Raw genomic sequence first — 27301 nt, forward strand, 5'->3', positions numbered from 1 at the left:
GTCTGTCCTGGGAACACTGATTGCGAGATGGGAATACACCCTGGATGCGACAGTACTCTATCACAAGGCACCACACACACACACATACTCATTTACACCTAGAAGTAAATTAGAATTTCCAATCCATTTACCAGTTTCAGTTTGTGAGGACAGAGGAAACCCATTTAGACACAGTGAGAACATGCAGAACTCTACTGAGACTCAGGATTGAGCCCAGAGCTGTGAGGTGTTAATGCTGCCATGCTGCCTAATAATAATAATAATAATAATAATAATAATAATAGAAAAACTAGTATATCAATATAACTCTTTATTTGGCAACCAGCTTGAAATGATCTAGTTTTCAGTGTATAGCATTACCTTTCTTAAAATCACACAGTCCTTCAGATAAACATTTATCTTTTTTTTTTTTTTTTTTTTTTTTTTTTTTTTTAACATATTGCAGTTTACAAATTTAGCTTATCTGTTTGACAAAATTATTTTGACAATGGATTTTGTATGTGTTATATAAAAATCTACACATTATACATTCATTATTGGAAGAAGAAAAGCTTATTTTCTGAAACAATATTTAAGCCAGCACAGAACATAAACTGTCAACATATCCAATCCAGTTAAGAAGATAACAAAATAAGGTTGAATACTTCAATATTACAGTCAAATACTGAGAGAGAAATCCAATGGTGTGTGCAGGGAGGAGGGTGGTTTTTTTTTTTTTGTTGTTTTGTTTTGTTTTTTTCTTCTTCTTTACACCAGAGGGTTTTTTTTTCAGGACTACGATGATACTGTCACAGTCTCAGAGGAGATAAAGAGAGAGAGAGAGTTGGGAATCATATTCAGTGAGGACTGGGATTTTACAAAAACAAACTGACTAGTGGTTTAAACAACAACAAAAACACATTTGGATATCACTCTTTCATGCAGTCTTCAAGCATACGATTCTAACACTAGTTCCTGCTTTGCTCCCCCCCCCCTCACATCTGTGGGAAAACACACCACTTTCCTGATCTCTCTTTAGTCATATGCCATACTCATTTGTCTCTACAGCTTCAAGTTTATTTCTACATGTCCACTATTCACAACCAGTTTCTTTCTTTCAGTGCCGTAGGTCCACAGCACTGTATGCTGGAGTGCTGTCCCAGACCCCATCCAATTTAAAAACCATATCCTATCCATAGTATATCCCTTAAGGGCATCCATCCTTCGTAAACTCCCCCTCTCTCTCTCTCTCTCTCTCTCAGTCCCCTGTCTGTCTGTCTCTCAGTATTAGAAACATCGATTCTGAGAGGTTTATTTGGGACTTTTAGAATCGAGGTGTCTTTTTGAATCGAAAAACGAGTGCGCCGATACAAAATCTTACGGTGTGTATCACTTAGAATTATTCTACAGAAAAATAGCCAGTGATTAAATATTTGTCGACTTTTGTGAGTGGTTTGAAAATGGTTATGTTATATTGCTGTAACAAACCGAGAGAGATCATTGTAGTCTAGTCTTCTAACGGAAAGCTTCATAGCTGTTCTGCTATCCAGCATAGACAATTACAACATTTTCAAAAGTGTGTGGGTGTAATATACAAAACTAGCATTCCACTGAGAATTTCATTCTCCCTTACATGAAATTCCACCTATAATTGTAAAAAAAGGTTTTGGCATCTTATAAAAGCCATGCTCTATTTATTTTCACACACACACATACATATATTGTATATATATATATATATATATATATATATATATATATATATATATATATATATATATATATATATATATATATATATATATATATATATATATATATATATATATATATATATATATATATATATATATATATATTGTAATGTAGGGCCAGGAGGTGTGTGTGTGAGCAAGCATGCTAGTTTGAGTTTATAAGTACATGCCTATTCTCATTTATCTTTGTGTGTGTGTGTGTGTGTGTGAGTGTGAGTGTGCGTTTCTGTGCATTCTGAGGACAAACAGTGGTGACGTTTTATAATATGCAAAAGCTTATAGTCTTATAGTTTGTTCTGCAGTGTGTACGTGGGGAAGCTCTCATCCTCTGGACCCGTTGCCCTATCCCTGAAACATCAGCACTAATGTTACATTCTGAACACATGACACCATGTATCCTGGAAATATATCAACCCCAATAATAATCTTTCTCATAGAAATATCTAAAATATTCATATTCTATATCACTGTATTGCTATGAGACACAGTATCAAGCAGGGTGTGTGTATTCTTTTGGTTTGTTTTGACTTTGTTCTTAATATATGCACCACACATTATCAATGATATGCACCACGACACTGGCGGATTGTGCATGATCGACAGTATGATTTCACGTCATGTATGAGCTGACAGAGAGAGACCCTTCACCTGAAGGAAAGTGAAGTAATGAAGGGTCATCCGGTTTGTTTTGTATGTGTGAATTGTCAACATCAAAGAGGTATTGCTACAGATAGATCCACTTCACTTCACTCCACTTGTTCAGTGACCTTTTGGATGATAACAGAAACTCTACAAGAAGAGCTTATCAATCACCAGGCTCTTCCTGTCAGTATAATATTCAACTGCCACTGTATTCGAGGATGTGTGATTCATGGTTTTAGAACTCAAGTGAGTGATCCACATAATGAGACAGAGGTACGTAAGAATTAACCAAAGAGAGAAGCTTTGGCATGAGAAAACAGTGAGAGAAGCAGTGACTGACTAAGATCAAACAGACAGGAATATAGTCAGCCTTTTAAGCTTTATATTCTCCTCCTCTCTCTTGCTCTTTTTCTGTTACAGTGCTTCACCATAATGTCTGCTGTACAACTCTAGAATCAGTCTGTTTTTCCTCCCAGAGTTTTGCATTTCAAAAATACAATTCCCAGAGTCCTTTTTTTTTTTTTTTTTTGTGAAGGTGCACATGTTTACATGTGCTGTGCGTCCATGATGTCCAGGTATTTGGCCTCAATGATCCTGGGCAGCAGACAATTCCTGTAAAGATATATACAGTGAGATTGGTGACAGCAACAGAAAATATGAACAGACAACACAGACAAACGGTTCATCAAGGGTTCTTTGGATGGATAACGGTTATAGCCACTCTACTTCTAACCGGTTTTAAGAGAAATTTCACCGCAAATGAACCCGATATTGTGGCTAAAATTAAGTCATTCTTTTCTAATAATATAGCAGTTTGTTGTTTGTGTTTTCACAATGAAACATTTAATGAGACAAACCTGATAGGTATAAGGATAAACATTAGCAGAGGGAAGATCATTTTCATGTACGGGAGCGGGTACATTCCAAAAGCACAGAGGAACAGCAGCTGCACCATCTGAAGGAAAGTGAAATAATGGATTTTCCTCTGTGGTACCTTCCGGATGTAGTGAGTTGGGGGGTAGGATGTCTAAAAAGAGGAAAGTGTGAAAGAGAAGGAAAGAATGAGAGAGAGAGAGAGCGAGAGAGAGAGAGAGAGAGAGAGGGTAGAGGGAAATGTAATTGCATTCTGAATTAGTAAACATAAACAAAGTGGCTTTTAATCATTTCAGAACGAACTGCCAATGCAATGCAGTAGCGGCCATTACAGAGCCTGTTTCTTACTGGATCGTTTACGGTCTTCCATCTAATCAGTCCCAACAGATAGCAGATAGAGGGCACTCTTGTGCCTTGCTTTTCTTTGCAAGATGTACCCGATGTTGTTTTTAAGCACATTCGTAAAATGCCTTCCATGACTTTTACTTGCCCTCTAGTTAGTTGAAAAAGAGACTGCTGTTCTGAATACTCTAGCAACACAAACACGCACATGCCATAGTTCAAACTTTACTGCCCTGCATGTTAGTCACAGACACTGTCTATCATACTGCCAAACTGGGTGATATGACAATGATCTCAATAGTCCAGTCACATTCACCAACAAAGCTGAACGTTATCAATTCTTCTATAACACTGAACAACGATTATGGGGGGGAAACCATATTTAGCCTGATAAACATGGTTGAATGTCATATGGTCCTATAGTTCTATTTTTTGCTTGTTTGGGTTTTTTTTTCAAGGGGTTACCAAGGTATTAACAGGGCAGAAGTGAGGATATGTGTAGGGGCACTGACACAATTTCCTCAGGTGCAGTGAGTGCATGTGGCACGATCTGACATGTATTGATGCATTATAGGGTCTACTGTTGTGTATTTTATGTAAACAGTAGCAGAGCAAGTTAAAGCAGATGAGAGACATTTATCAGCAGCATGTTGTTTTTCAGTAACCATATTCACGTGCTGTAGGCTGTGCGAAGGTCATATGAATGTTAATGAGACTGAACCCAAAGGAAAGTATGCTGTCACTAAGAGAAAATGTCCAGCTCTTTCTGAAAAATAAAACAACAAAAAACTAACATTTGACCGCGATTCCTGAAGCTCTTCCCCGTCCAATGTTTTTGCAAATCTTTGAAATTTTTTCACACAGAATTGTGCACATCCGTTGAACTGAGCATTGCCTGGTTATCAGTTTTTTTCAGCCTGAGGGAACTAGAGTCATAATTGACTTGTAGCATGTCATGTAACAGTTGCCCAGGATGAGCACCTTCGTGAGGTGCTCGTACGCACTGAGCAATTTGTCTTGCGTGTTTAGAGCACAGACCATATATAATCTATAGAAATATTCTGACTATATGTAATGCAGTGGCATGCAGTGGAAGTGTTAGTAACATCTCTATGGTACATTTTATACCTGACTTGTAATGCAACATTTACCTGGTGATAGAATAATCCATCCGGGATATGAACTGGGGCCAAACAAAATGAACTGTTAATTTGGACAAATCCATTTAACTTCCGTAAGACTAGGAATTCAGTAACATTCCCAAGAAAGAAAAAAAAGCCTTGTCATTCCTGTTAAAAGCAAATTGTGTTATTATTATTATTATTATTATTATTATTACAGCCCATTAGATATCAGATGGACTTTATTTCCATAGTATATAGCCTCCTGATGTTTATTCCATCACTTCAGGCTAGATTTGCTTCCCTGCAGGGGAGGTTCTTTTAAATTTCAGAAAAAGCAACAGTACAAGTCATGAACAATAATGCACAGCAATATCAAGTTAAAGTTAACAGTTGAACTGTTATATGATATAAGAAAGATTTAAAATGAATAAATTTGCAAACCGGGGTTCTCGAAAAGCTGTTTTCTGTAGGGCCTCTGCCTTTTACCATTATGCTTTTACTTTCCCAATTAAGCCAAAGTGAATACTTTCAATATAATTATTAAATAATTTCCTATTTATTATTGTTTATTGTAAATAAAACCATTAAAGTACTGACTGAGACACAGCTGTATCATCTGTGTTGTACACATCTCTGAATGAATGTGCACTGCATTTTCAAGTCGTACTATATTAACGCGGTTTAAAAGTAAAATTAGATTTTGAGTTTGTCTAATACTTGCAATCTTTTCTCCACTTAGGGCGTATTCTGTCTCGCTCGTGAAAATCATGTATCATTCCTAAAAACTGAAATCATCTGCATAAATGGCCAACAGCTTCTGCATTCTGACTTACTTAAAATATTTATTGTGTTAATCTTTTTCGATGACTTTGGGCCTTTATTTCTTGTTGTGACTTCACTGTGCTGTTTGGAATATTTGGGTTTGGGTGATTTGCCAGCAAAGCTCGGAAAGATAAGATTATTTTTGTTGTCGTTCAAAGCTTGTGGGATTTTATCATACACATAAAAAACCCTCTATATAGTATTTTCTTTAAATTCTACCCAAAATGGCTTAATCAGACAATTTTAAAAATTGTATAGTCAGACAGAAATACAGCTTGTTACTAAACGAACTGCTCAGTGATGAGACCTCCACCACCACAAGAGTGTCACATCTTGTAATGAGCTTCCCAAACTTTCCCTAAATTAATCCACCAGTTTTCAGTTCTGGCTTGCATAAATTTAATGTCCTCCTGCTCAATTCCAAAAGCAAATCCGTTAGCATAATGAATTAGATTTAGATCAAAACGTAAGAATATTGTACATTATTAAGGCAAATGTATACTCTGTGACTTGATATGAATTGTGATGAATTGTGCTAGGTCAAAGAATTGTGAAATAAATGGTCAAATAGCTGATTTTAGAAACAAATATCATACATTTTTTATAATAATAATAATAATAATAATAATAATAATAATAATAATAAATTATTAAAAATAATCAGTTACTCTGTCAGTATTGATTTAGATTTTAATTTCAACCAAACTAAATACTTTGATTGAAATATTGTGCTATATATCAGCCTAATGTATTTATTATATAACTGTTATGACGGTATTACAGTATAGAATTTTTCCATGTTGGTCAAACACACACACACACACACACACTGAATACCTGTTCTTTGAGTAGCAGTGCCATGCGGTCACACATCTGATTGCCATCGATGGATGTGAGAGCGATGTAGAGGAAGAGGCCGTAGAGTACAGGTTTGGGAATCCACTGCAGTGGGACAGGCAGCAGGAACACACTCACACCAATCAGGATATTCGCCAAAAGTGATGTTACCCTGGTTTCCTTCACACTTACAATACTACACACATGCACAAACAGACACACACAAAATTCAGTCTTGTGATCTGGATTAAGTGTCCAACCGAAAGCTACAGTATGTGTGAGAGAACCGCTGCTCACGTCTCATAAAGGTGTCCTCCCTCCACACGTTCCTCCACAATGGCCAACTGCCGCACATGCAACGTGGAGTGAGGAAAAGCAGCGTGCATCCAAGGCAGACCCAGCAACGACATCAAAATATTAATCAGGCCAGACAATGTCAGGTCCCAGTGATAGGCTGTACCTTTCAGTAACCTAAGGCAAACACAAATGCAGATGGACAGCACACAGAAAACACACAAACACAAACACAGAACACAGATATAGCCACAGTCAGTTACCAGTGATACGATGTACCCTTTAGCAACCAACAGAGCACAAACATGCAAATACAAACAGACAGGCAAACAAAATATGCAGTTATAAACACAAAAACAGGTACCTTTAATTAGATCCAATCTAAATTTTGATTAAACGTCAGTGCATTGTTATTCACTAAAACGCTACTTGGCCCTTCAGTGACCTCCAACACACAAACACACACCCATGAATACAAGCACACACACTTAAACACACCATCACTTCTCAACCTTCCGTAGCAAAAGCCAGAACTAAATCATCACATCACAATGTGAAAGTACATTGACAAAATTGCTTTTGTAGAGTTTGTTTGTGTTGGAGTGCTTTTATGGATTGTATACCTGTTCTCTGGAGCATTGGTCAGGGACACCACGATGTTCTGGTCAATAAAGATGAGCAGAGCAAGGAGGAACCCCAGCCCCATGGCACATACCACACTGACTCCTGATAGTTTTTCCAAGGCGGCCAGTCGGAACAGTGAACCCTCTTGATAGTTAAACACGGGCACTAAAACACACACACACACACACAGCACACAGAGTGCATTGATAAATTTGGTTTAGAAATCAAGTGATTGTACCATTTAAGTATGGAGATAACACTATGTAACACAGCTTTTGTTCCTGGGTAGAAAGTGTTATTTTCTAATTGTTTATGCCATAAAGTATAGAAATCAGCTATTAATCCCCTTAAACACTGCTTTTATGAGTAGGACCATGGTATTTGGACACTGACCTATTTTCATCAAGAAAAAGGGAAATTTTGTGTCTTTTTGTTCACATAAAGTCAAAACAAAATATGAATGAAAAACAAAATATATTATCTTAAAGTTATACGAAAATGACCACAAAAGATTTAGAAGTGAGTAGGTTTGTTTTTATATTTATGTCATGTCATTGTATTGTCCTTAGTAGCATTATTTAAAGTCCTGATGGAAGAGCTGGCCTTGTTCCTCTTCCATGATCTCTTTGAACTTGTCTCAAGATGTTATGGACTTTGAGAGACATCCTGCAGTCCATTGTGCTGTAGTTCTTCACCAGATTCTCAACCAGCTCAATGTTGATTTTCGGCTTTGTGATTGCACTGAACTGCTGCACCAATGCTTTTCCAAGCCTTCCTAATGCTTTTCTCCATCATAGTGAGCTTCTTGGGGACTTCCTGGCACTCCAGGATCTTCTTAATCCATACACAGCTGAAGACACTGGCTTTGACTTTTGCCTCAGACAGCGAAAAAAAAGAAGTTGCTTGAAGGCTACTGGCTCCTTATCTAAGGCAGCCATGAATTGTTTCATTCATTGTCTATACCTGCTTATTCCTAGGACTCCTAGGGTCACGGGGGTCTGCTGGAGCCTATCCCAGCACACATAGGGCGAAAGGCCAGGGTACACCCTGGACAGGTCGCCAGTCCATCACAGGGCCACACATAGACGAACAACTACACACACTCACTCCTATGGGCAATTTAGAATTACCAATCAACCAATCAATAATGTACATGTCTTTGGACTGTGGGAGGAAACCAGAGTACCCGGAGTAAACCCACGCAGGTACGGGGAGAATATGCAAACTCCACACAGAAAGGCCCCAGCCTGTTCGACCCCGGGATTCAAACCCAGGACCTTCTTGCAACAGTGCTAACCACTAAGCCACCGTGCCACCGTGCTGCCCTGAATTGTTTCATAATGCACAATTTGATGTCCAGTGGTGACATCAGCACCTACTGGGGTCCACCAATGACTCCCACTGTAATGTTGTTCCTCCCTTACTCTTTGCTGTGGCCAGTCCCACCTTTATTAGTGTGTCTTGGTGTCCCTGCTCTCCCAAAAATAAAGACAGCAGGGAAACACTAGAGACCCATTAGGAATGCCAGTTTAAAGTCTCATATGACCTCCTAGGTGTACTCATCATACCTCAAGGCATCCAGCAATGTCTTGACATGGTTGTAATTCTCTTTGAGGTACACAGAGTGAGCCAGGGGAAGAGGTAGACATTTGTTCCTGTTAGGGAGCAGCATGGCTTTGAGGCTCCTGGATGAAGTGTCAAAGAAAAATTATCACTTGTTTGGGCTACAGGTGATACTGATTGCCACAAACAGGCTGGCAACATTGTGGCAGAAGCAGAGCCTTTCTTGACGGGTGAAGAAGATGCAAAAAGCTTGATGATGCTTTCTATGAACTTTGACTTATACAAGTTCATCAACAATTTTCACTGTTTGAGCCTAGATGGTAGAAGTTCAGCACTGGACTTGATAAGACCAAGACCTGATTAAGTCTTTGAGCTCCTATTGGTTGCGGTAATACGGGTTTCTCTCTTGAGCTCCACCTCTGAAATTGTATATTGAATCTACAACATCTTCCTCTCTCTCTGTCCAATTTTAATGACGTCTGTCCTCTTTTCTGAGGTGTGGCTACTGGAAGCTCAGGGTATTGTGTCATTTGGGCAATAAATGATGAATGATGAAGGAATGTCTGGATATCATCCACTCATGATTTATGTCATAACATTTTTCTTATAGGATATATTTTCACGCTGCAGGGCTTTTTTTGCAGTGAAATGAGGCAACCACAGTTTGTCTTGCTCCCTGACAGGCATGCCAAAACATACCTTGTAGACCTCACACTTTTTAGCAGATGCGTCATTTTTTGTTCATCTTGATAAGTTTGCCACAGACAAGCAAAACACATCTGCTGAATGCTTACAGCCTCTTGATGCAATCTAAAATAAACTGGGCCGTATATATACAGGAGTCCCGTGTATCTATAATACTATTTATTTAACTAAAAAGCTCTAGAAATTTTAGGAGCCTGAAAATGTTCAAGTAAATAAATCTGGAATGTTCTGGAAAATAACATATTTAGAACTTTATCTGCTCTTTCTAAATTTATGTGAATGGCAGGACAAGAATTCGGTCATTTTTTTCCACTGATATATTTGTAAGTAAACAGGTATTTCTAAATAAATTTCTAAAAATTTTCCATACTCAGAAAATAACAATTACTACCTTAGAACAAAAATAAGTTAAAAAAAAAAAGAAAAAAAAAAAGTGTAATTAATATGTGTGTATGTGTGTGTGTCTACAGTGCAACCTCACTCACAGCCAATGTCACTGAAGATGTAGGAGCCAATGTAGGAGAAAATGAGCACAGAGATGGGCAGAGCGCAGTCTGACAGAATCTCCCTCATTTTTGCATGCAGGAAAGGACTGCACACACAGATTGTGTCAAAACATATCTCACTCAGCTTTAGGTCCCACAAGATGTGTGTGCTTGATCCTTACCTTCTCTTAAACTGGTATAGTGTGTACCCAACCCACAAGGTCCCAAGCATAAGAAGGAGGCAAAGTAGTGGCCGTGCTCGTGTGCACAAAATAAAGGATTCTGGGAGAGACAATAACCCTGCCCCGGTGAGGTTCGTCTCTCCTGCATTCAAGCCTGCACTTATTCGATGCAGCTCCTCTATGCTACCGTTGGCCAATGTAGGAGGATGGTAATACTTATGGAAGACTGTAAAGCATTTTGAAAGATATATTAGGTTAGGAACCATGCTGGTTTAATAGTCAATGACAGTCAAGTACAGGGAAATGCAAGTACATCAAAATGTTTTCAAAATGCATTTTGCATCGGAGACTGCGAAAGATGCAGAGACTTACTCTTGACAGTGCCTTTGAGAGCATCTGCTACAAAAGCAACTGAAATGAACATAGCTATCACCTCCTCTATCGACCTGGAGACATAAATAAGAAACATGTATCAATCATCTAGCAGTATGAGATAGTGAGTATGTGAGTATATGTGTGTGTGTATTTGTGTTTGAGTGTGTACGTGTATGAGACACTGACCTCTTGAAGAGCTTAACGAGCAGACTAAGGTTGAAGACACCTCCAATGATGAGGAACAGGCTGTTCCACAGACCAATGCAGGCATAAAACGCACTAAAGTCCAGGTCATAATCATCACAGATATCTCTGATTACTGTATACACAAAGCATGCATTAAACATATCAGTAAATGCATGAATAATAAGTAACACAAAAATTAATTAAAATTGTAAAAGTTTTTCAGTATGTGTACAGATTGTGATATTGTGTTTGTTATCTAGGAACATATACTGTGTGTTGATGTACATATAAAACCTTTTTCTGTACATATAACTATGTTGAGAGAGAAAGTGTCTATATATAATAGTTTTTAGTTATGGTTTGGTCTCTGTGTGTTGTTGCACCTAATCCATGCACAAGAGACCCAAATAATGACATTTTCACTAAAGTAGTTTATCACAAAACTGAATTATCTGCATAAGTCAACTGGAAATATATAAAATCAACTGTTCCAAATAGACAACCTGGAAAACCACAACCGGGGACTAGGGTTTTAAAACTGCAAAAAAAAATGTGTAACCAATGAGCAGATCAGCCGCACCTCCAGAATGTCACTGGGTCACAGATTTCAGGCACTACTCAGTTGCAAATGCAACCAAGTACCAAGAATAAAAATATTAGCAACATATATTTAAGTGTATACACCTTTAATATTATCTCATTACATACACATGAATTAAAGCTAAAATGTGCTTTAGCCTTATACTTATTATTTCGTTTTAAATTCAGTGCATTGGAATAAAAGTAAAGAACAGTTGATGCACTTAGTTACGGCGTGCAAAAGTATTTGAACGAACTTTTAAAAACTGTTTAAGACTTTTTATTTCATTTCTGTTTCTGATATATGTATATGTGTATATATTTTTGGAACATTTAAAATGGAGTCACAACAATCTTCCCTTTAATTTCCGTGAACAGAAAAGATCTTCGAGAATTCTTCCACGAACAGTCAGATAATTCTCTCAAGTATTTCCATTAAGTTCATCAACATAAACCCACAAGCAAGACTCTCTGATTGGGAGAGACAAACCACAAATCATGCCCAAACAAACTACAGCCATACTTGATAGTTAGCCTCCTGGTTTTGTGAGTGAGAAATCCTTTCTACAACATGCTGCGGCTAACAGAGCTCTAATTCTACACACAGACTCATTACTCACTCAGAGAATGAAGTAAACAACTCTTGCCAAAACGAGATGTGTGTGAGCGTGTGAACGTGTGAGGAAGTGGGGCATCATGCATATGGGACTGCGTGGATGTGTACATCAGGTAGCAATATACATACTGTTGGTGAAGATAGCAATGAGAGTGTGTAAGTGTGTGTGTAAGAAATAACCATACCACTGATGAAGATGGCAATAGGTGCAGTAGTTAGGGGAATGACGAGGGGAGAACCAGCAAACAGCGAATAGATGATTCCACCTATACTCTGCCCAATGATCGTCCTCTGAACATCTAATACACACACACACATAAAAACTCTGTAATGTATTGAAGAAAGACAGGTGTGATAATAAACTATTCTGACCACAATATTTTAATTAACAGACAGCATTTAAATTCTTGACTGGTCAAAAGCACAAAGCTAACAGTAGTCATGAGTGTAATTTCAAATCATAGGATTATATTAATTCACTCATTGTAATACGTTACTGTTTCTACACTAACAACATATTCACTGGCACTTGTACGGCAGATGCATCACATTATATTAGCGGTCTTATAATAAGCAGATTATTACCGTGTTGTTATTTAACAAAGAAAATATGTATTGTTGATATAGTGTTGGGTAAGGATAGGTTTATTCTGCATTCATGAAACGAGTCTGCAGTGTCAGTGCTCTGCAACAGTCAAGTGGTTAAATCTATTCCTATACATTTTGCAGGGGTGGTTACATCTTTGATTATTTTATTATCGGCAAGTTATTATTAGTTTAACATAACATTATTAATTGCAATCTGATCATGTTTGTGTGATTATTACATATATTTTCTATTTAAAGTTCATTAGCTACAACAACTCTGGGTTGTGTGTGATGTGTGTGAGAATTCCTTCTTCTTGTCTTCACCTATTTCTCCTCTTGTGCTTTCATCATTGAGTGATCCAAATGCAATGGCAGGTAGCAGAACGGCAATGTAGAGGAAAATGGACGTTGTCATATACTTCACTAGTGCTTTATTGTTGCCCACTATGCCTGAAACACACCCACACGCAAACAGTTATAAATACATTTTCCTGTGCACTATATACATAATCATTTGGACCGCGTGTATGTGGCTGTTTATCGTTACCGTCGGTAAAGTCCGAGATATAGAAGGGCAGACGGCGACACAGATCCTCGTAGATGCCTCTGCCCACTCTGAAAAAATCTCTACACTACAGAGGATACAGACAGTGAGACAGCACAATTATACACACACCCTCTGAGCGAAACATGAACACACACAAACACACAGATACACACAAAAAACAGACTAAAGGAAGACTAGACCACACAGGCATATGAATTAACACACGCAAGACTCTTGCAGAATCACAAGCAAAATCTAAAGAAAAGCTGCATCCATGCTAACAGAACAGTTCACACTGCAGACGGGAGAAATACTGAGTTAAAGCGAGCAAACACACACACACACACACACAAAGACACTCAAAAAAAAAAAAAAAAGCGTCTCAGACATACATACACATATACACTAATACACATACACAGTCACGCCAATCACACACCCAAACAAGCACACATATACAGGCATTGACACTTTCACACACTCGCGTACAGAAGCGCAGTTGAATCTCACTCACACAGAGCCCCCTGCACAGCAGAGAGAGAGACACAAGGTGAGCAGAGACTGCAGACTGGAGAGAGAGACAGCCCAGCATTAGAAATACCCCACTACAATGTCACTACAAGGTTAAAGCAACAGAACAGCATTAGCAGAATCACTACAATGCAATGATGGCCATCGTCTATCTGGACACTTGCTTGAGACGTAGTAATAGCTGCTGATCAATGATGCATCGAAATCAAAAGTCTCTGGAGCATCAGAAGAAGAACAGTGCTGTCTGCTTTACAAAACCCAAATCTGAGAGTTTTGCACCAGTATTATTCTGTAAGGGATTTCATATATTAATGACATACCGCTGTTTGTGTAATTCACACAGGACACGTGAAAATGTGAATGAGAGAAACAGAAATGTAGCATGAATTGTCTTAATAGGTCAAACGTTTTATTCATGACCTGTAACGAATTGTCTCTGTAAAGGAATGTGTCTCGGCATGGAATTCCATAACACACACACACAGACACGCAGAGCCTATCTGAGGCAATTTGTAAATAGAGCCTTGGGGGATTTTGATTCATTGCATTCTATACATAATAAATTCATTTATTACATCACTGCCTGTCTGATATGTGTGTATATGTACCTGCGTACGTATGTGTTTGTTAGAGAGTGCGCGCGAGAGAGAGAAAGAGAGCGAAGGAAAGCGCGTGGGGGGGGTGGGGGGAAGGAAAGGGAATGATCTTTCTTGTGGCTGTTTTTCTGTGATGAATAGCCTTTGGTACACACACACACACACACACACACGCTGATACACACAAGAGCACACACACAAAATAATGATCCTCCACCTGGTTGCCATTCTTCAGATGTGTGATAGAGTAAAAAAATCAAACAAAAACAAAACTATTTGGCCCTCTTTTCACTTCCTTATGGAGAGGGCTTTTACAAGCAGGAAACCTCAGCCATGGTGGTCTGCATGGATGTGTATGCATTTGTGTATGTGTGTGTGTGCGTGTGTGTGTGTGTGTGTGCACGCACAAAATGAACAGTAAACAAGATAAATTCTCATAAACTGATACATGCTCTGTAGTAGACAATAACAAGCCAGTCACTCAAAAAAGTCAAGCGTCAGCACAGGAGGAAGTGAGAGGAAGAGCACAATGCAAGCAGGAAAATTGTGATGTAAAACAAAAGCAAAAAGGAAAAGCGTGTCTGCATGCGCTATGAATGAAAAATATCTGACAGGGAGGGTTAAAACCAAACCTCAGCTACCTACCACATACACACTGTGATCTAATATGCTCATATACCTTGAGTGGTTTGTGGCTGTGTGGGTCGGTCTCTTCCTCCTCAACAGCGGTAGTTTTGCGCTTGGCAGCAGTCAGATGGTACCTCTGAATGACCAGTGCCTCTTTAAACTCCTCTGGAGTCTTACTCTCCAGTAGCTTCTGCCTGAATGAGATGTCTGAGAACATGCTTGCAAACGTCCGGCCTAACTCCATTGCTGTCTTAGTGCTTTTCTGAAAGAGAGAGGAGAGGAGAGGAGAGGAGAGAACAGAAGAGGAGAGAAAAGGAGAGGAGAGAAGAGAAAAGGAGAGGAGAGATAAGAAGATAGTAGAAGGGAGGATAGAAGAGAGGAGAGGAGAGGAGAGGAGAGGAGAGGAGAGGAGAGGAGAGGAGAGGAGAGGAGAGGAGAGGAGAGGTGAGGAGAGGAGAGGAGAGGAGAGGAGAGGAGAGGAGAGGAGAGGAGAGGAGATATTTGAAGAGGGGACAGACAAGGAGAAGATGGCCAAAGAGAAAACAGATAAGGAGAGGAGAAGACAGGAGAGGAGAGGAGAGGAGAGGAGAGGATAATCAAAGAGAGAATAGAAGAAGAAAAGAGAGGAGAAAAGAGGAGAGGAAATGAAAGGAGAAAAAAAAATTGAAGATGAGGGGAGAAGATAGTTGAAAATAGAATAGATGAGCAGAATAAGGAGAAATGATGAGAGGATATAAAATGATAAATTAATCAAAGAGAGGATATAAGTGAAGAAAGGAGAAAAAGGAGAGGAATTGGGAGGAGAAGAGAAGAGAAGAAAGGAGAAAAGAGGAAAAAAGAGAGGGGGAGTTGTAATAGACAGGGCACTTTTTATGGCATGACTGATATTAAATTCCCATTGTACTCATATTCTTAAGCTCAATTATAATTATTGGTTACATGTTATATAACTAAATTAATTAAGCACAACTCAAAGTAAGTCGACGCAATTATTTGACCGTGTTTTAATAATTCCTGTAATTGAACCTTTCTGACTGAGTGACTAATCCTTTCGGTTCCTGTGAGCATATGAACGGCAGAAATGTGCAATCTAATTCTTTTGGATTACATCTAAGCATAAGACCATTTATTTATTTTTTTTAAGTTACGTAATGTTTGTTTTGCTACAGTTTAATACACACAATGTGCAGAGAGATAAATCTGTAAAAGCAAGCAATCCTGCTTTTAGTGAAATGAGTAATTGAGCACACAAACGTGCCTCTGTATGTGTGTGATAGAGAAAGAGAGTGGCATCTGCTGTGTAGAGTGTAGCACATAATAGGAGAGAGAGGGGCTAAGGTGATTACAGTAGAGTCTAAACACAAACACCCAGATTTATGGTTCAAATATAGTTTGTGAGAACAGCAGGGATCCCAAAAAGCTTCAGGGGATAGAAATGTAGAAGGTCATGGTAGTCAGCATATATAGTGTGTGTGCATATATATATATATATATGTGTGTGTGTGTGTGTGTGTTACCATCTTAAGCGGTGCAAGTATAAGGATGACGTAGCGGACCTCAGCACAGTTCTCCCCCCAGTTCTGAGGCCGGTCCAACCGAGAGATGCACACATGCCGCCTTTGTAAGGTCTTCACATTGCAACTGTTAGAAGTCATACAGTGTTAGACAGAATGCGCATATTATGTGTCCATATATACAATAAACATAGTGGCTTTGAAATATTGTATTACTGTGTCTGTGTATAAGTGTTTTATTTATACTTAACGTTTTAGTATTTATGTCATTTTAGAAATGTGTACTTTTAACATATCGCTGACTGTTTATACATAAAGTATAAATATAAGCATTTACCTTATTTTTAGAGTTTAACCTAAAGCTTTTTATACCAGTTTTTTAGGGAATGAGACACAGATATTTGACATTTCTAAACAAAAGCCGCAAGCCAGCTATCTACAGTATGTGCACAGAGATAGATTTATAGCAGAATGAGCAAAAGAAGGGTAAATCTGATCATTTATAATATTTTCTCCTATTAACATTTTATTTATTAGTTCCGGTCAACACCCAACAGGTTTCCGGGTTTCAGCATTTGGTTTTAGACGCAGGTCAGATTTGCATCAGCCACACAAGATAGGCGTTGGTTTCAACCATCATTTCACTACTGTAAGATATTAGGCAGTGAGCCATGAGCCTTAAATAGCTAGGCTATAGTATTGTGCTTACTAATATAATAATACTGTATCAATAAGCACATCATTACGAAAAATATGCATACTCTATATGAAAGTGTTGAGAAGCATTTAGTGGACTCACAGGATGCAGAGCCAAGACTGCTGGTACTGGATGCCCGTAGCGGTAGCTGTCACACACTGCAGTGTCTCCGACAGCAAGTGCACTGCATGGTGGGGAAAGGTTGGGGTTAAACAAGGAGAGGGGACTGAACTGGGACAGGTGACTGGGACAGAGGCTTAGGAATAGATACATGGTCAGATAAGGTGAAGGTTTCCAGAAGAGTATGGAAATATGTTCATTCATTTCATTTACATGGAATATAGGTTTAGACCCTCTGCCCCAGGCTCCCCAGCAAAAACAAGTAATGAAAAAAGGACATGTTGAAATAAAGATGACATACAATAACAAAAAAGTATTTATCACTACTTAATCTTTTATCACTTTACACTGGATGAAAAGGTCGACACAGACCACTGAATGAAAGAAGAAGCAGACTGAGAGCAGCAAGACATTAGAGACCAGTGCACAACGCTGCAGCTGAAGTGAGTGACAATGAAGACCTTTCCAAAGACAGCAGCAAATGTTTAATTCAAATTAATCAATCTGCATGAGTGTGTGCTCTATCCTCTCTTATGAAGGTATGCACTGTCTAGAATACTAAGCAAGAAGGCTTTGGGAGCACGTGTGCAAGTGTGTGTAGGTGAGGTTGTGTGTGTGAGTGTGAGTGTGCGCATGTCCTCTGGCAGAGGTGACAGGTGTGAGCTGTTCTGAATGGCCGGCAGGAACTGTGTGCATGTGTGTGTGCGTATGTATGTGGGTGTGTGCATGCATGTGTGTGTGTGTGTGTAAGTGTGTGTGTGTGCGTATGTATGTGTGCGTATGTGTGTGTGTGTGCTGTTTAGTGAGCGGGATGGATTTCTCTGGCACACAGTCACACTGTCTCATCAATAAGACATCACACACTCACATCCAAGACGGATGGGTATCACCATGACAACACACTCAGTACCATCGAGAAAGAGGAAAAGAGGGCCAAAGAAAAAGTGCAGGAAGAACGCAAGAAAGGTAGAATGAATAGGAGGGAAAAGGACAAAGGATGATCTAGGGTGAGAATGACATCAGTGTAAGGAATACAGCTCTTGATACTGTTTACAAATCAGTCCATAGAGAGCACTCCCTCCTACACACACACACACACACACACACACACGTGTCTCACTATCTTTGTGAGAACCTTCCATTGACATGATCAATGCAGCTAATTAATACTATGCTAGACCTAAACTAACCCTAACCTTAACCCCAGAAACCAAAAGCTTTTGACAAATTTTAGTTTTCCAAATATAAGCTGCAGTTTTTCTTTAAAAATCAATAAAAATAAATAAATAAATAAATAAATAAATGAAGGCAAGGTGACATTCCTATCCTTGTTGATATATTTGGTCTCCACCAAGATGCAAAAACCCACACACACACATAAAGTATAGCAGCTTGCATAATAATCTTTATGCAAATGTGTGTTTGTGTGTGTGTGTGTGTGTGTGCATGTGTGTGTCCGTAGACATTTTCTGTCTCAGTGTAAACACTTCCAAAATTCAATTTGTAAATGCTGATACATTCGACAAATAAAGCAGCATTGACTAATCAGCATGGTCCTACAGATCAGTTACAACTGTCATTCAAATCCAAAAGAAAGATGGACACAGAGCGTAAGAAGCTGATGGAGTGAGGTATATGTCACGATGATGACGGGAGGCAGGTCACATCTGTTCACATGCCCTTACCCTTATCATAGAAAAGGAAATTGGGAGACCTGTCTGCATGAGAGAATCGGAGACACAGACACACTTAGAGTTCAAAGTTCACATAGGAGAAACGGGTATAAGGTTAGACACAGAAAAACCTGACAGCGAAACTCAGATTCACAAAATTGTATGCTGATACTCATATATACACACTCTTTCTGTAATTGAGACTGGACTGTCAGGCAGATGCTGAGGTCTGTCTCACCCCAACCCAGTTATTATTTTCCTTCATAACTCATCATTGCACTTGCACATTGGTTTGAATGAGATGTGATAGAGCTCACAAATTTAACTTCATTCTCATTTGACTATAATTTCATCTACTGCTGCCTGATAAGACTGTGTGTTGTGTGTGTGTGTGTCTGTGTGAACGTCCGTGTGCGTGTGCGCGTGCACATGAGTGCAGTGGAAACATTTCTTATACATAAACACATAACATGCTGTAAAAGCCTCACAATTAGCTTCCATTCATCACCTCACCACAGAATATCATCAAACATTATCATATTCATGATGTTCACATTCCACAATCCAATCACACTTCAGCTCATTTGCATGCTCTCAGGCCCATGTCATTAATAAGATTCTCTCTCACATGTGAGCTTTGTATCCTAGCAACAAGGGAGAGGAGAAATGGATCATCCATGTGGTTCTGAAATAAGTTCAACATCCAATCATCATCTATGTTTTAGCACCTTCATATTAGCTTTGAATGATATATATATATATATATATATATATATATATATATATGTATGCCTTCTAAAAATAAAGGAATCAGCTATTGAGCATGAAGTGCTAGATAAAATCCTAGAAATTGTTACTAACAAAAAGATCAGATGGCGGTGACTTTATATACACATGGCAGAGAGGGACTGGAGTAGGGACATTTCCATATTACACTTGATGAATAAGACTCTAGTTTTCGGGACATTTAGGAGCGATTAGGCAAATTAATGAACATTCCCCTAAAGAGACAAAGGAGGAAAAAAGGAAAAAAGGCATACACACACACACACACACACTCCATTAACACACACTCCATTAAGGCACACTCCTTTAACTTACTGCAGTTTATTAATGCTATGTCTGTTCCTAACCCTCACCTTCACGTAAGCAACTTAAAATAAATCTTTTGGCTCATTTACAGCTTTTAGATTTTAAGTAATAGTTTAAGTTTCTATTAAAAAAAAAACATTTGAATGTGACCACAAGGTCAAAACTGCTTTATCACCCTATCATTACTGGGACATTTAGTCCACATTAAAAGATAAAAAACACACCAACACACCCAAACAAAAACACACACACACCAAGCACACACACACACACCTCCCCTCAACACAGAAACACACACAGAGCTGTCAGAACCGGCTGTCTTCTGGTGGTTTAAACTTCTGCTAAAAGGATGTAAATGTAGAAAGTAGCGGGGGAAAAATCTCAGAAAGCACGCTCAATCTAATTGTGTTTTCCTCACTGTTCTTTAAATGAGGAAATACAAAGAACAATATTAAACATCGCAAAATGCCTATGATGGTAAATGTGAAGAGAAAAATCTGAAGACAAATCTGAAGAACTTACATTTAATTGACTATAAAAAAACAATGATGACTGCTACTTCCACTTTGCGGCAAAATCCTATCATACAGAGATGTAATGACTGGCACTCTATCAGCTTTTTCTATGCTCGCTAAAAACAATCTTACAGTAGAACATTATTTGAGATAAACTGGAATGACAAAATGGCACAGTGGTAAACTTCTAATCATTTAGCACAGGGCTGATTGCTACAAATTCTGCTTGGTGCATCAGAAGCCAGTTAAGCTCTACTAGATGCCCACGTTCATTTGCAGATCAAGAGTCTGAATTAAAGCTGCACAATAATTAACTGCTTCTGGTCATTAGTACAAGGTACAATAATCAGTTCATTCTATTTAAAATGTTTCAATCTCAACCTTTTTAACAGAAGTTTGATTTTAGGTGTCTTCCTTTGGATTAGTGTAATCCTAGCATCAGTCATTACTCACATATCCTGAGTGGAGTGAATGCAGGACAAGGCTAAGTGGAGCTCATGTCCTGGCATGCGGGCCAGAGTCCTTTGGGAAGCTATGACAGTTACAGTGAGTGGTGATGTGTAAATGCGTAGACACAAGTGAGCTATTATCACCTGCCTGCCCTGTCACGGTTTGTTCGGAGTCAGGCCTGACCTCTGACCCCTCCCTAGCACATTCCAGATTGAGATGTGTGGGGAAAGGACGGCCGACTTTCTCGCTGTCAACGTGATGCTGCACATCCTTCAAGTCTATTTCCTCTTAATTTTTCTCCTTTTGTCTCTATTTCCACCTCTTTTTTGTGCTACCCTTCTTTCAAATGTTAACTACTTACACTCATTGAAAAGCTACAAAATGTGGTGCTGCTGGTCACAAAGAAGTAAAAGAGTGAATGATAGCTGTCATGAGGGCTGTGGTTAGCGTCCCCCCTGTGTCAATCACTCCAGCATCGTGTGCTAATGCCCTGGTGAGCTAACCTTTTTTTTAAATGCTTTAATCCAAGCGCTCTTTCACACACTCATATTTTTTCTCCTTTCCCCCCTTACCATTGACCTCCTGTGAGCCAGCATCAGTGAACAGCGAGCTCATGATCTCCTCAAAGTTGCAGCCAGGCTCGGCCGTGTGCGGGTCCTGCGAGATGTGCCGGAGCATCGTCTTCAGCACGTCGTCCAGCGACGCCTCGTCCTCGTGCAGCAGAATACTCGCCCTTTCCAAGAAGCCATCCAGATCCCTGTGAGCCCTCACCTCCTCCTCAAAATTCATCAGCTTTACATACTGGTAACACACACGTAGACATACACACAATCATACAGACATGAAGATAAAGAGAACAACAGAGATACTGATTATAGGAGCAATATAAAACATTTGAAATCATCCACATAACTCTGCATATATTTGTAAACTGTTAAAAGTTTGTAGTAGCAAAAAGACATCTTACTCTACGTGATGTATTGAGCAAGACGCAGCCATGGACATCAGAATCTAGAAGTGCAGAGAGCAAAAAAAGACTGAAACAGTGTGAAAGGCCATAACAAATGACCATTTGAACACAGCCTGAAATACATGCTCATGTTAATGTGCTTGGGTATAGAGGCTGACACACACATATTTGTCACTGATTGCTTGTTTGTTCTGTACAGTGTTTCGGTTCATTCAGAGTGAAATTTAAATCTCTGACAGGACGGTTGCATACTTATTATATCAGATAAGATTGTATGAGAGATTATATGCTGCAGACCTTTTATCACAAAGAAAATCTTCCACTTTTGCATGCCTACCAAGAGACACTCAGCCTGGATTAGCATGGCTCACCACTAACTCTTTTCTGCCTCCGCTCTCAGATTAGAGAGCTGCTGCAATGGGTTTGGGATTAAAAGGGCAACTTTGAGAATAAAAAGCCTGGTTTAAAAGCAGAACTTTGTATCAGAAAGATTTTAATGAGCCGTAAATCTGTGTGTTAAATTAATAGGGTTATGTAACCCCTGAGCCACTTTTAATCGCTTATAGTTACCATTTTAAAACGTGCATTTTGGCATGTATAAATCTGAACCCTGAGTCTTTACACATTACAAACAGATTTTACAACAAATTGCAGACATCAAATTAATCCAACTCAAATGATTAAATCCATTCTACTCTCAGATTCAGTAAACTGGGGTGTGGGAAACAGATTAACAAGTTATTGAAAATGGCAGCAATTTTTCTGTCCAGCCGACATGATCACCCCTACATAAAGAACTTATACCCTGTCATCACAAACACTCACACGCACGCAATTTGCCCTGTTTGGCTGCAGTATGTCAGATGAGCTGAGTAGGATTTTAATCCAGATGAGTGCTGACGGGTTTGTGTTGGGGGTGGCCCAGCATCTGCTTGGATGAAACAATGCGAGAACAATCCCTGCTTGCGCTGATATGAGCATATCTAATGCTGTTCAAGACTCGCTGGAGCAGAAAAATGTATATTTAATTGAAACTGAGTATATTTGTTTGAACAGGGCTGGACGGACAGGTGCACACCCTGTCCACTGCTATTAATTAAAAGGGATAATTTTAGTTGAGTTTTATGAAAGAAATATTAGTTTCACATGCTGACATATATGACAATATTTAGTAAATTTTTCCATGCAATTCACTTCAGTTTTATTTGTATTGACACAAAGCAGCTTTACAGAAACAATTAAAAATATATAAATTCAAGATATAAATTTTACTTTTATAAATGTATTAGTTTATCTCTAATCAGCAAGCCAGAGGCAAAGGAGGCAAGGAAAACCGCCCTGAGATGATATGAGGAAGAAACCCTGAGAGGAACCAGATTCAAAATGGAACCCATCCTCATCTGGGCGACACAGAATATTGTGATGATAAATCATTTCCTATCTATAACTGTGTACTATATGGTAAACAAGTGCAATTATGTAATCAGGAAAATCATTATAGGTTCACTAATGAAGACTTCAGTGCAAAACTGTTCAAGGCAATTGCAGACCAAAGCTTTGACCTATCGTGACTTAATGATGGAGAAAATACACATGCAGCAAGATTTTAGAAAAGTTTAAGATGGTATTTGGCATTGCTGTAAAATCTCCTGGCTGTGTTTGCTCGTAGCACTGCCACCAGCGGCATCACACTTTTTAGCAGCAGCTTCACTTATTTTTTAATTAGCTTAAAAAGAAGAGCTAATAATGGTGAAATAACTGCAAAAACAGTGCTTTACAAATAACTAATTCACTATCGCTGATTAATAAATAAAACCTTTCTAGCCATAAAAGGCTATAAATGACCTCTTTTCTGGATCCATTTCTGGTTTTCCAGTTCCCGTTTTTTCTTTAATATAGGTGGGTTGAGTGATGGCAGCTGACCTGTCACCATGTGTGGGTTTAAGGGTGTCACCACCTAATCACAATGCACCTGAGAATGTTGCCTTGGCAACAACTGACCTGCTAACCTGAGCATCTCTGGAGCTAATCAACAGCTCTGGGTCCGGCTCGATTAGACTCACACTCACACATACTTACTCTCTCTCTCTCTCTCTCACACACACACACACACACATACACACACACTGACCTGTCCCTCCTTGGTGTGTCTGGTTGCCGTAGAGATGAATGTCATCTCCTGATGGGATAGGAGAGTCCTGACCCTCCTCCCGGTCCTCGCTCCCTTCCTCCTGCCTGTCTCCCTCCCTCTGCTCTGAGAACATGTACACACACAGACCACATGCACTCAATTACACCAAGAATATGGAAATACACTGCATTTTCCACCTCAAATCAAACACAAGACACTAACACTGGTCAGTCACTGGTCACACAATGATGAGTCTTAATAAATAATATTAATATCATAGGTATTATCAGATTTGATCTTCAAAATAAATTACACTGGAAAGTACATATTGCTTCGTTATCAGAAACATCAAAAAATAGTTGCTGTGATTTTGTTACAATACAATAAGTTGTGTTTTCAAGTAACAAACACTGCAAATACTGAATCATCAATAAAGTACTGATATACTTACAGTGGAATATTTTAACATATACACACTATTCTGTACTGATGACTTGGCTCCTTTGTCATCCCTCACTGACTGCATACTAACTATCTGAACTGTATATAAAAGAAGCAAGCCAAAGATCTGATGTAATACAGAAAGCGTACTTGTAACATCCTTGAGTTTCATAAAGTTGTACTGCCATAGATTTAAGCCAACACTGTTATGCCTTTATAAATCTCAGAGGTACAGTACAGTAAGCATTAACAAGGAGATCGTAACTACTTCTGTGACCTGTGCAGATTTATTTCTGCATGAAAACAAAAACTTTAAAATATTTTGTTCACATTAGAAATACATATTACACAATGTTTGTTTTTTGTTTTTTTTACGTCACTGTTTTATATAAAAAATTATTGATTTTTTCCCCTCTTTTTTGTTTGCTGTTTCTGCTCTGCAATTGTTTTTCTCTAGATTTCCACTGTAGAGCAAGCAATGCCATTGTTGCATTTAACCTTTTTGAATAGATTCCATCACTGTCATTATTTATCTAATAGCTGAAATCAATCAAACTGTCATTTGTTTTCCATTGTAAATTTTTTTTTTTGGTTAATTTATATAGACTCAGCATAACCATTATGTCAGCTCCAAAACCGGGTGTGTTACATAAAATAAATCAGAAAAAAAAAAAATCTTATTAAAGACCTGTGATTATGAAGACATGTTAGCAGTGAATCAAATGAAACGCTCGCTCACAAGTTGATATTCCAATGATGTGAATACACGCCATTACTAAAATCTCCCTCTTTTGTTGACATGGCTGTGGCTCTGTGCTGTGGCTCTGTGCTGTGGATATCAGCCTCATATCTGTCCATTCATTTATTCATGTATTCGATAAGCTATTCTATTATTCTCTATGGAACGCTGGAGAGGAGTAGACGGAGTGCTAATCCTCATCCATGGGAAATGACTATGCCTCGCGCTCGGACAGTTTTTTTTTTTCCCTCCGCGCTGGAAATTTCTCTCTTTCTCCCTCACTCTTTCACTCGATTTTCCATCTCAAGGTTTCAAAATATCTCTAAATGATTGCATTCAAAACTTTATCTCATTCATGAACAAATTAACAGCTCTGGTGAAATGTCTCTTCAGAATATTAATTAAAAGGTATGAGCAAATCAATCAGATGATGCAAATACTGCATTGAGATTTGATTTGAATGTGTACACATGGACTTGAGTCATTCACGTGTGCATAGTTGCAAAACAGCCAAACTGACTACACGGTATTACCATAACCCTAACCCTAAAAACTAAACTGAAGAATTGCTAACCTAAATAAAACTGAGATATAAAATAGAAATTCAAATGCAGTTTTTAATGATAGTAACTACAAACATTTTCATTTAAACTCATTAGGAACACTACACTAATACTTATTAGTATTTCTCTGAGATAAGAGGCATGGTTTATGCTGTATTACGTGTATACAATTTTACTCTTATAGTTGTATGATTTCAGTTAGCATTAGGAAAGCAGCTCTGCATTCAGTGTGCTAGATTAACCTTAATGCATGTGCAATGCTTAAATTTCCAGACAAATCTTTCTTTGATTAAAATGGTCTGCATCGATCGCATGTCCAGGAATTATATGAAATGCTGTAGGTTTAATTAATTTTAATGAAGATGAAACATGGTTTAATGCGTGGGACGTGGCTTTGCATTAAATAGCAATTATAAAGTAAAAATAAAAAAAATAAATTTGATGAAAGTATGTTAAACTCCAACTAAAAAGCATATTAAGAAGGAAATAATTACAAACATTTAACTGACTTTGAGTAAAAGAAAAAATGGTGAAGGGGGGGGAGTACGCCTCCTTACAATCTAGTTGATGCATATATATAGAGAGAGAGAGTGTGAGAGAGAGAGAGAGAGAGAGAGAGAGAGAGAGAAAGAAAGATGGATGGATGGATGGATGGATGGATGGATAGATAGATAGATAGATAGATAGATAGATAGATAGATAGATAGATAGATAGATAGATAGATAGATAGATAGATAGATAGATAGATAGATAGATAGATAGATAGAATTGACCATTTAAAGAGAAGGTCACTGCAAATCAATACAAAGTTATTCTTACTGATCACCTTAACCCTATGATGAAACATTTCTATCCTGATTTAGTGTAAAAACATTGGTCTCATCCAGGATGACAATGCCTCCATCCATAGGGCACGAAACACACTGGGTGTGATGAGGAGGAAAAAGATGATGTGTAGGATCCTAGCCAAGTTGTTTTCCTGGCTTGGTATACTAATAATTAAAGGGTAGACTAACTAATAAAGACACTTTATACTTGCACTGTTTTCCTTCACTGTGTCATCTATCTATCTATCTATCTATCTATCTATCTATCTATCTATCTATAAATATATTTAAACATATTGTAGATAATATATAAAAATTTATATTTATAAAAACGCCTGAGAGAGGCACAAGCTCCCCGTGACCCGAGAATAGATCTGATACGCGGTACAGACAATGAAATGAAATGAAAAATATTTATAAAAATATAAAAATGCATTTGCACAAATGTTTTGTGTAATACATTAATCACTAATAACTAATGGTAATGATGATGATGTAACACAGGCTATGATTAGGGTGCAACATTGGATGGATGACTTACAACAAAAAAGAGGTTTCAACAAAAGTTTCAAAGGTCTCCGATTCAATCAGAACCATCAAGCCCACACACCACACTGACCAATCCTGACCGATGATGTCTGACATCTTTATGACACTTCACAATGTGCAACAAAGACTTACATATATATATATATAT

The 27301-nt window shown here is 38.4% G+C and overlaps 1 protein-coding gene across 12 annotated transcripts in view; it reads right to left on the reverse strand.

Annotated features, from left to right (window-relative positions):
• Positions 1 to 1811: 1811 nt before the first annotated feature.
• Positions 1812 to 27301, reverse strand: part of slc4a11 (solute carrier family 4 member 11) — a 48539-nt gene continuing 23049 nt past the window's right edge. For 4 of the 12 annotated variants that reach the window (XM_058386310.1, XM_058386305.1, XM_058386309.1 and 1 more), the window contains exons 3-22: positions 24034 to 24151; positions 21900 to 21943; positions 21505 to 21733; positions 18888 to 18920; positions 17185 to 17266; positions 16389 to 16512; positions 14924 to 15133; positions 13632 to 13685; positions 13118 to 13202; positions 12895 to 13020; positions 12168 to 12281; positions 10788 to 10920; positions 10599 to 10672; positions 10227 to 10452; positions 10045 to 10151; positions 7291 to 7456; positions 6671 to 6844; positions 6374 to 6569; positions 3233 to 3402; positions 1812 to 2987 (exon numbers count right to left, since the gene is read on the reverse strand). In XM_058386310.1, the coding sequence (XP_058242293.1) occupies positions 2921 to 2987; positions 3233 to 3402; positions 6374 to 6569; positions 6671 to 6844; positions 7291 to 7456; positions 10045 to 10151; positions 10227 to 10452; positions 10599 to 10672; positions 10788 to 10920; positions 12168 to 12281; positions 12895 to 13020; positions 13118 to 13202; positions 13632 to 13685; positions 14924 to 15133; positions 16389 to 16512; positions 17185 to 17266; positions 18888 to 18920; positions 21505 to 21733; positions 21900 to 21943; positions 24034 to 24151 (2532 nt within the window). In that variant the 3' untranslated portion in view covers positions 1812 to 2920. Of the gene's footprint in view, positions 2988 to 3232; positions 3403 to 6373; positions 6570 to 6670; positions 6948 to 7290; positions 7457 to 10044; positions 10152 to 10226; positions 10453 to 10598; positions 10673 to 10787; positions 10921 to 12167; positions 12282 to 12894; positions 13021 to 13117; positions 13203 to 13631; positions 13686 to 14923; positions 15134 to 16388; positions 16513 to 17184; positions 17267 to 18887; positions 18921 to 21504; positions 21734 to 21899; positions 21944 to 24033; positions 24157 to 27301 lie in introns of those variants that run through there. The other 8 variants (XM_058386301.1, XM_058386300.1, XM_058386303.1 and 5 more) reach the window with 6 other exon arrangements.

The sequence above is a fragment of the Hemibagrus wyckioides genome, linkage group LG03 (genome assembly GCF_019097595.1).
Source record: "Hemibagrus wyckioides isolate EC202008001 linkage group LG03, SWU_Hwy_1.0, whole genome shotgun sequence".
NCBI lineage: Eukaryota > Metazoa > Chordata > Actinopteri > Siluriformes > Bagridae > Hemibagrus > Hemibagrus wyckioides.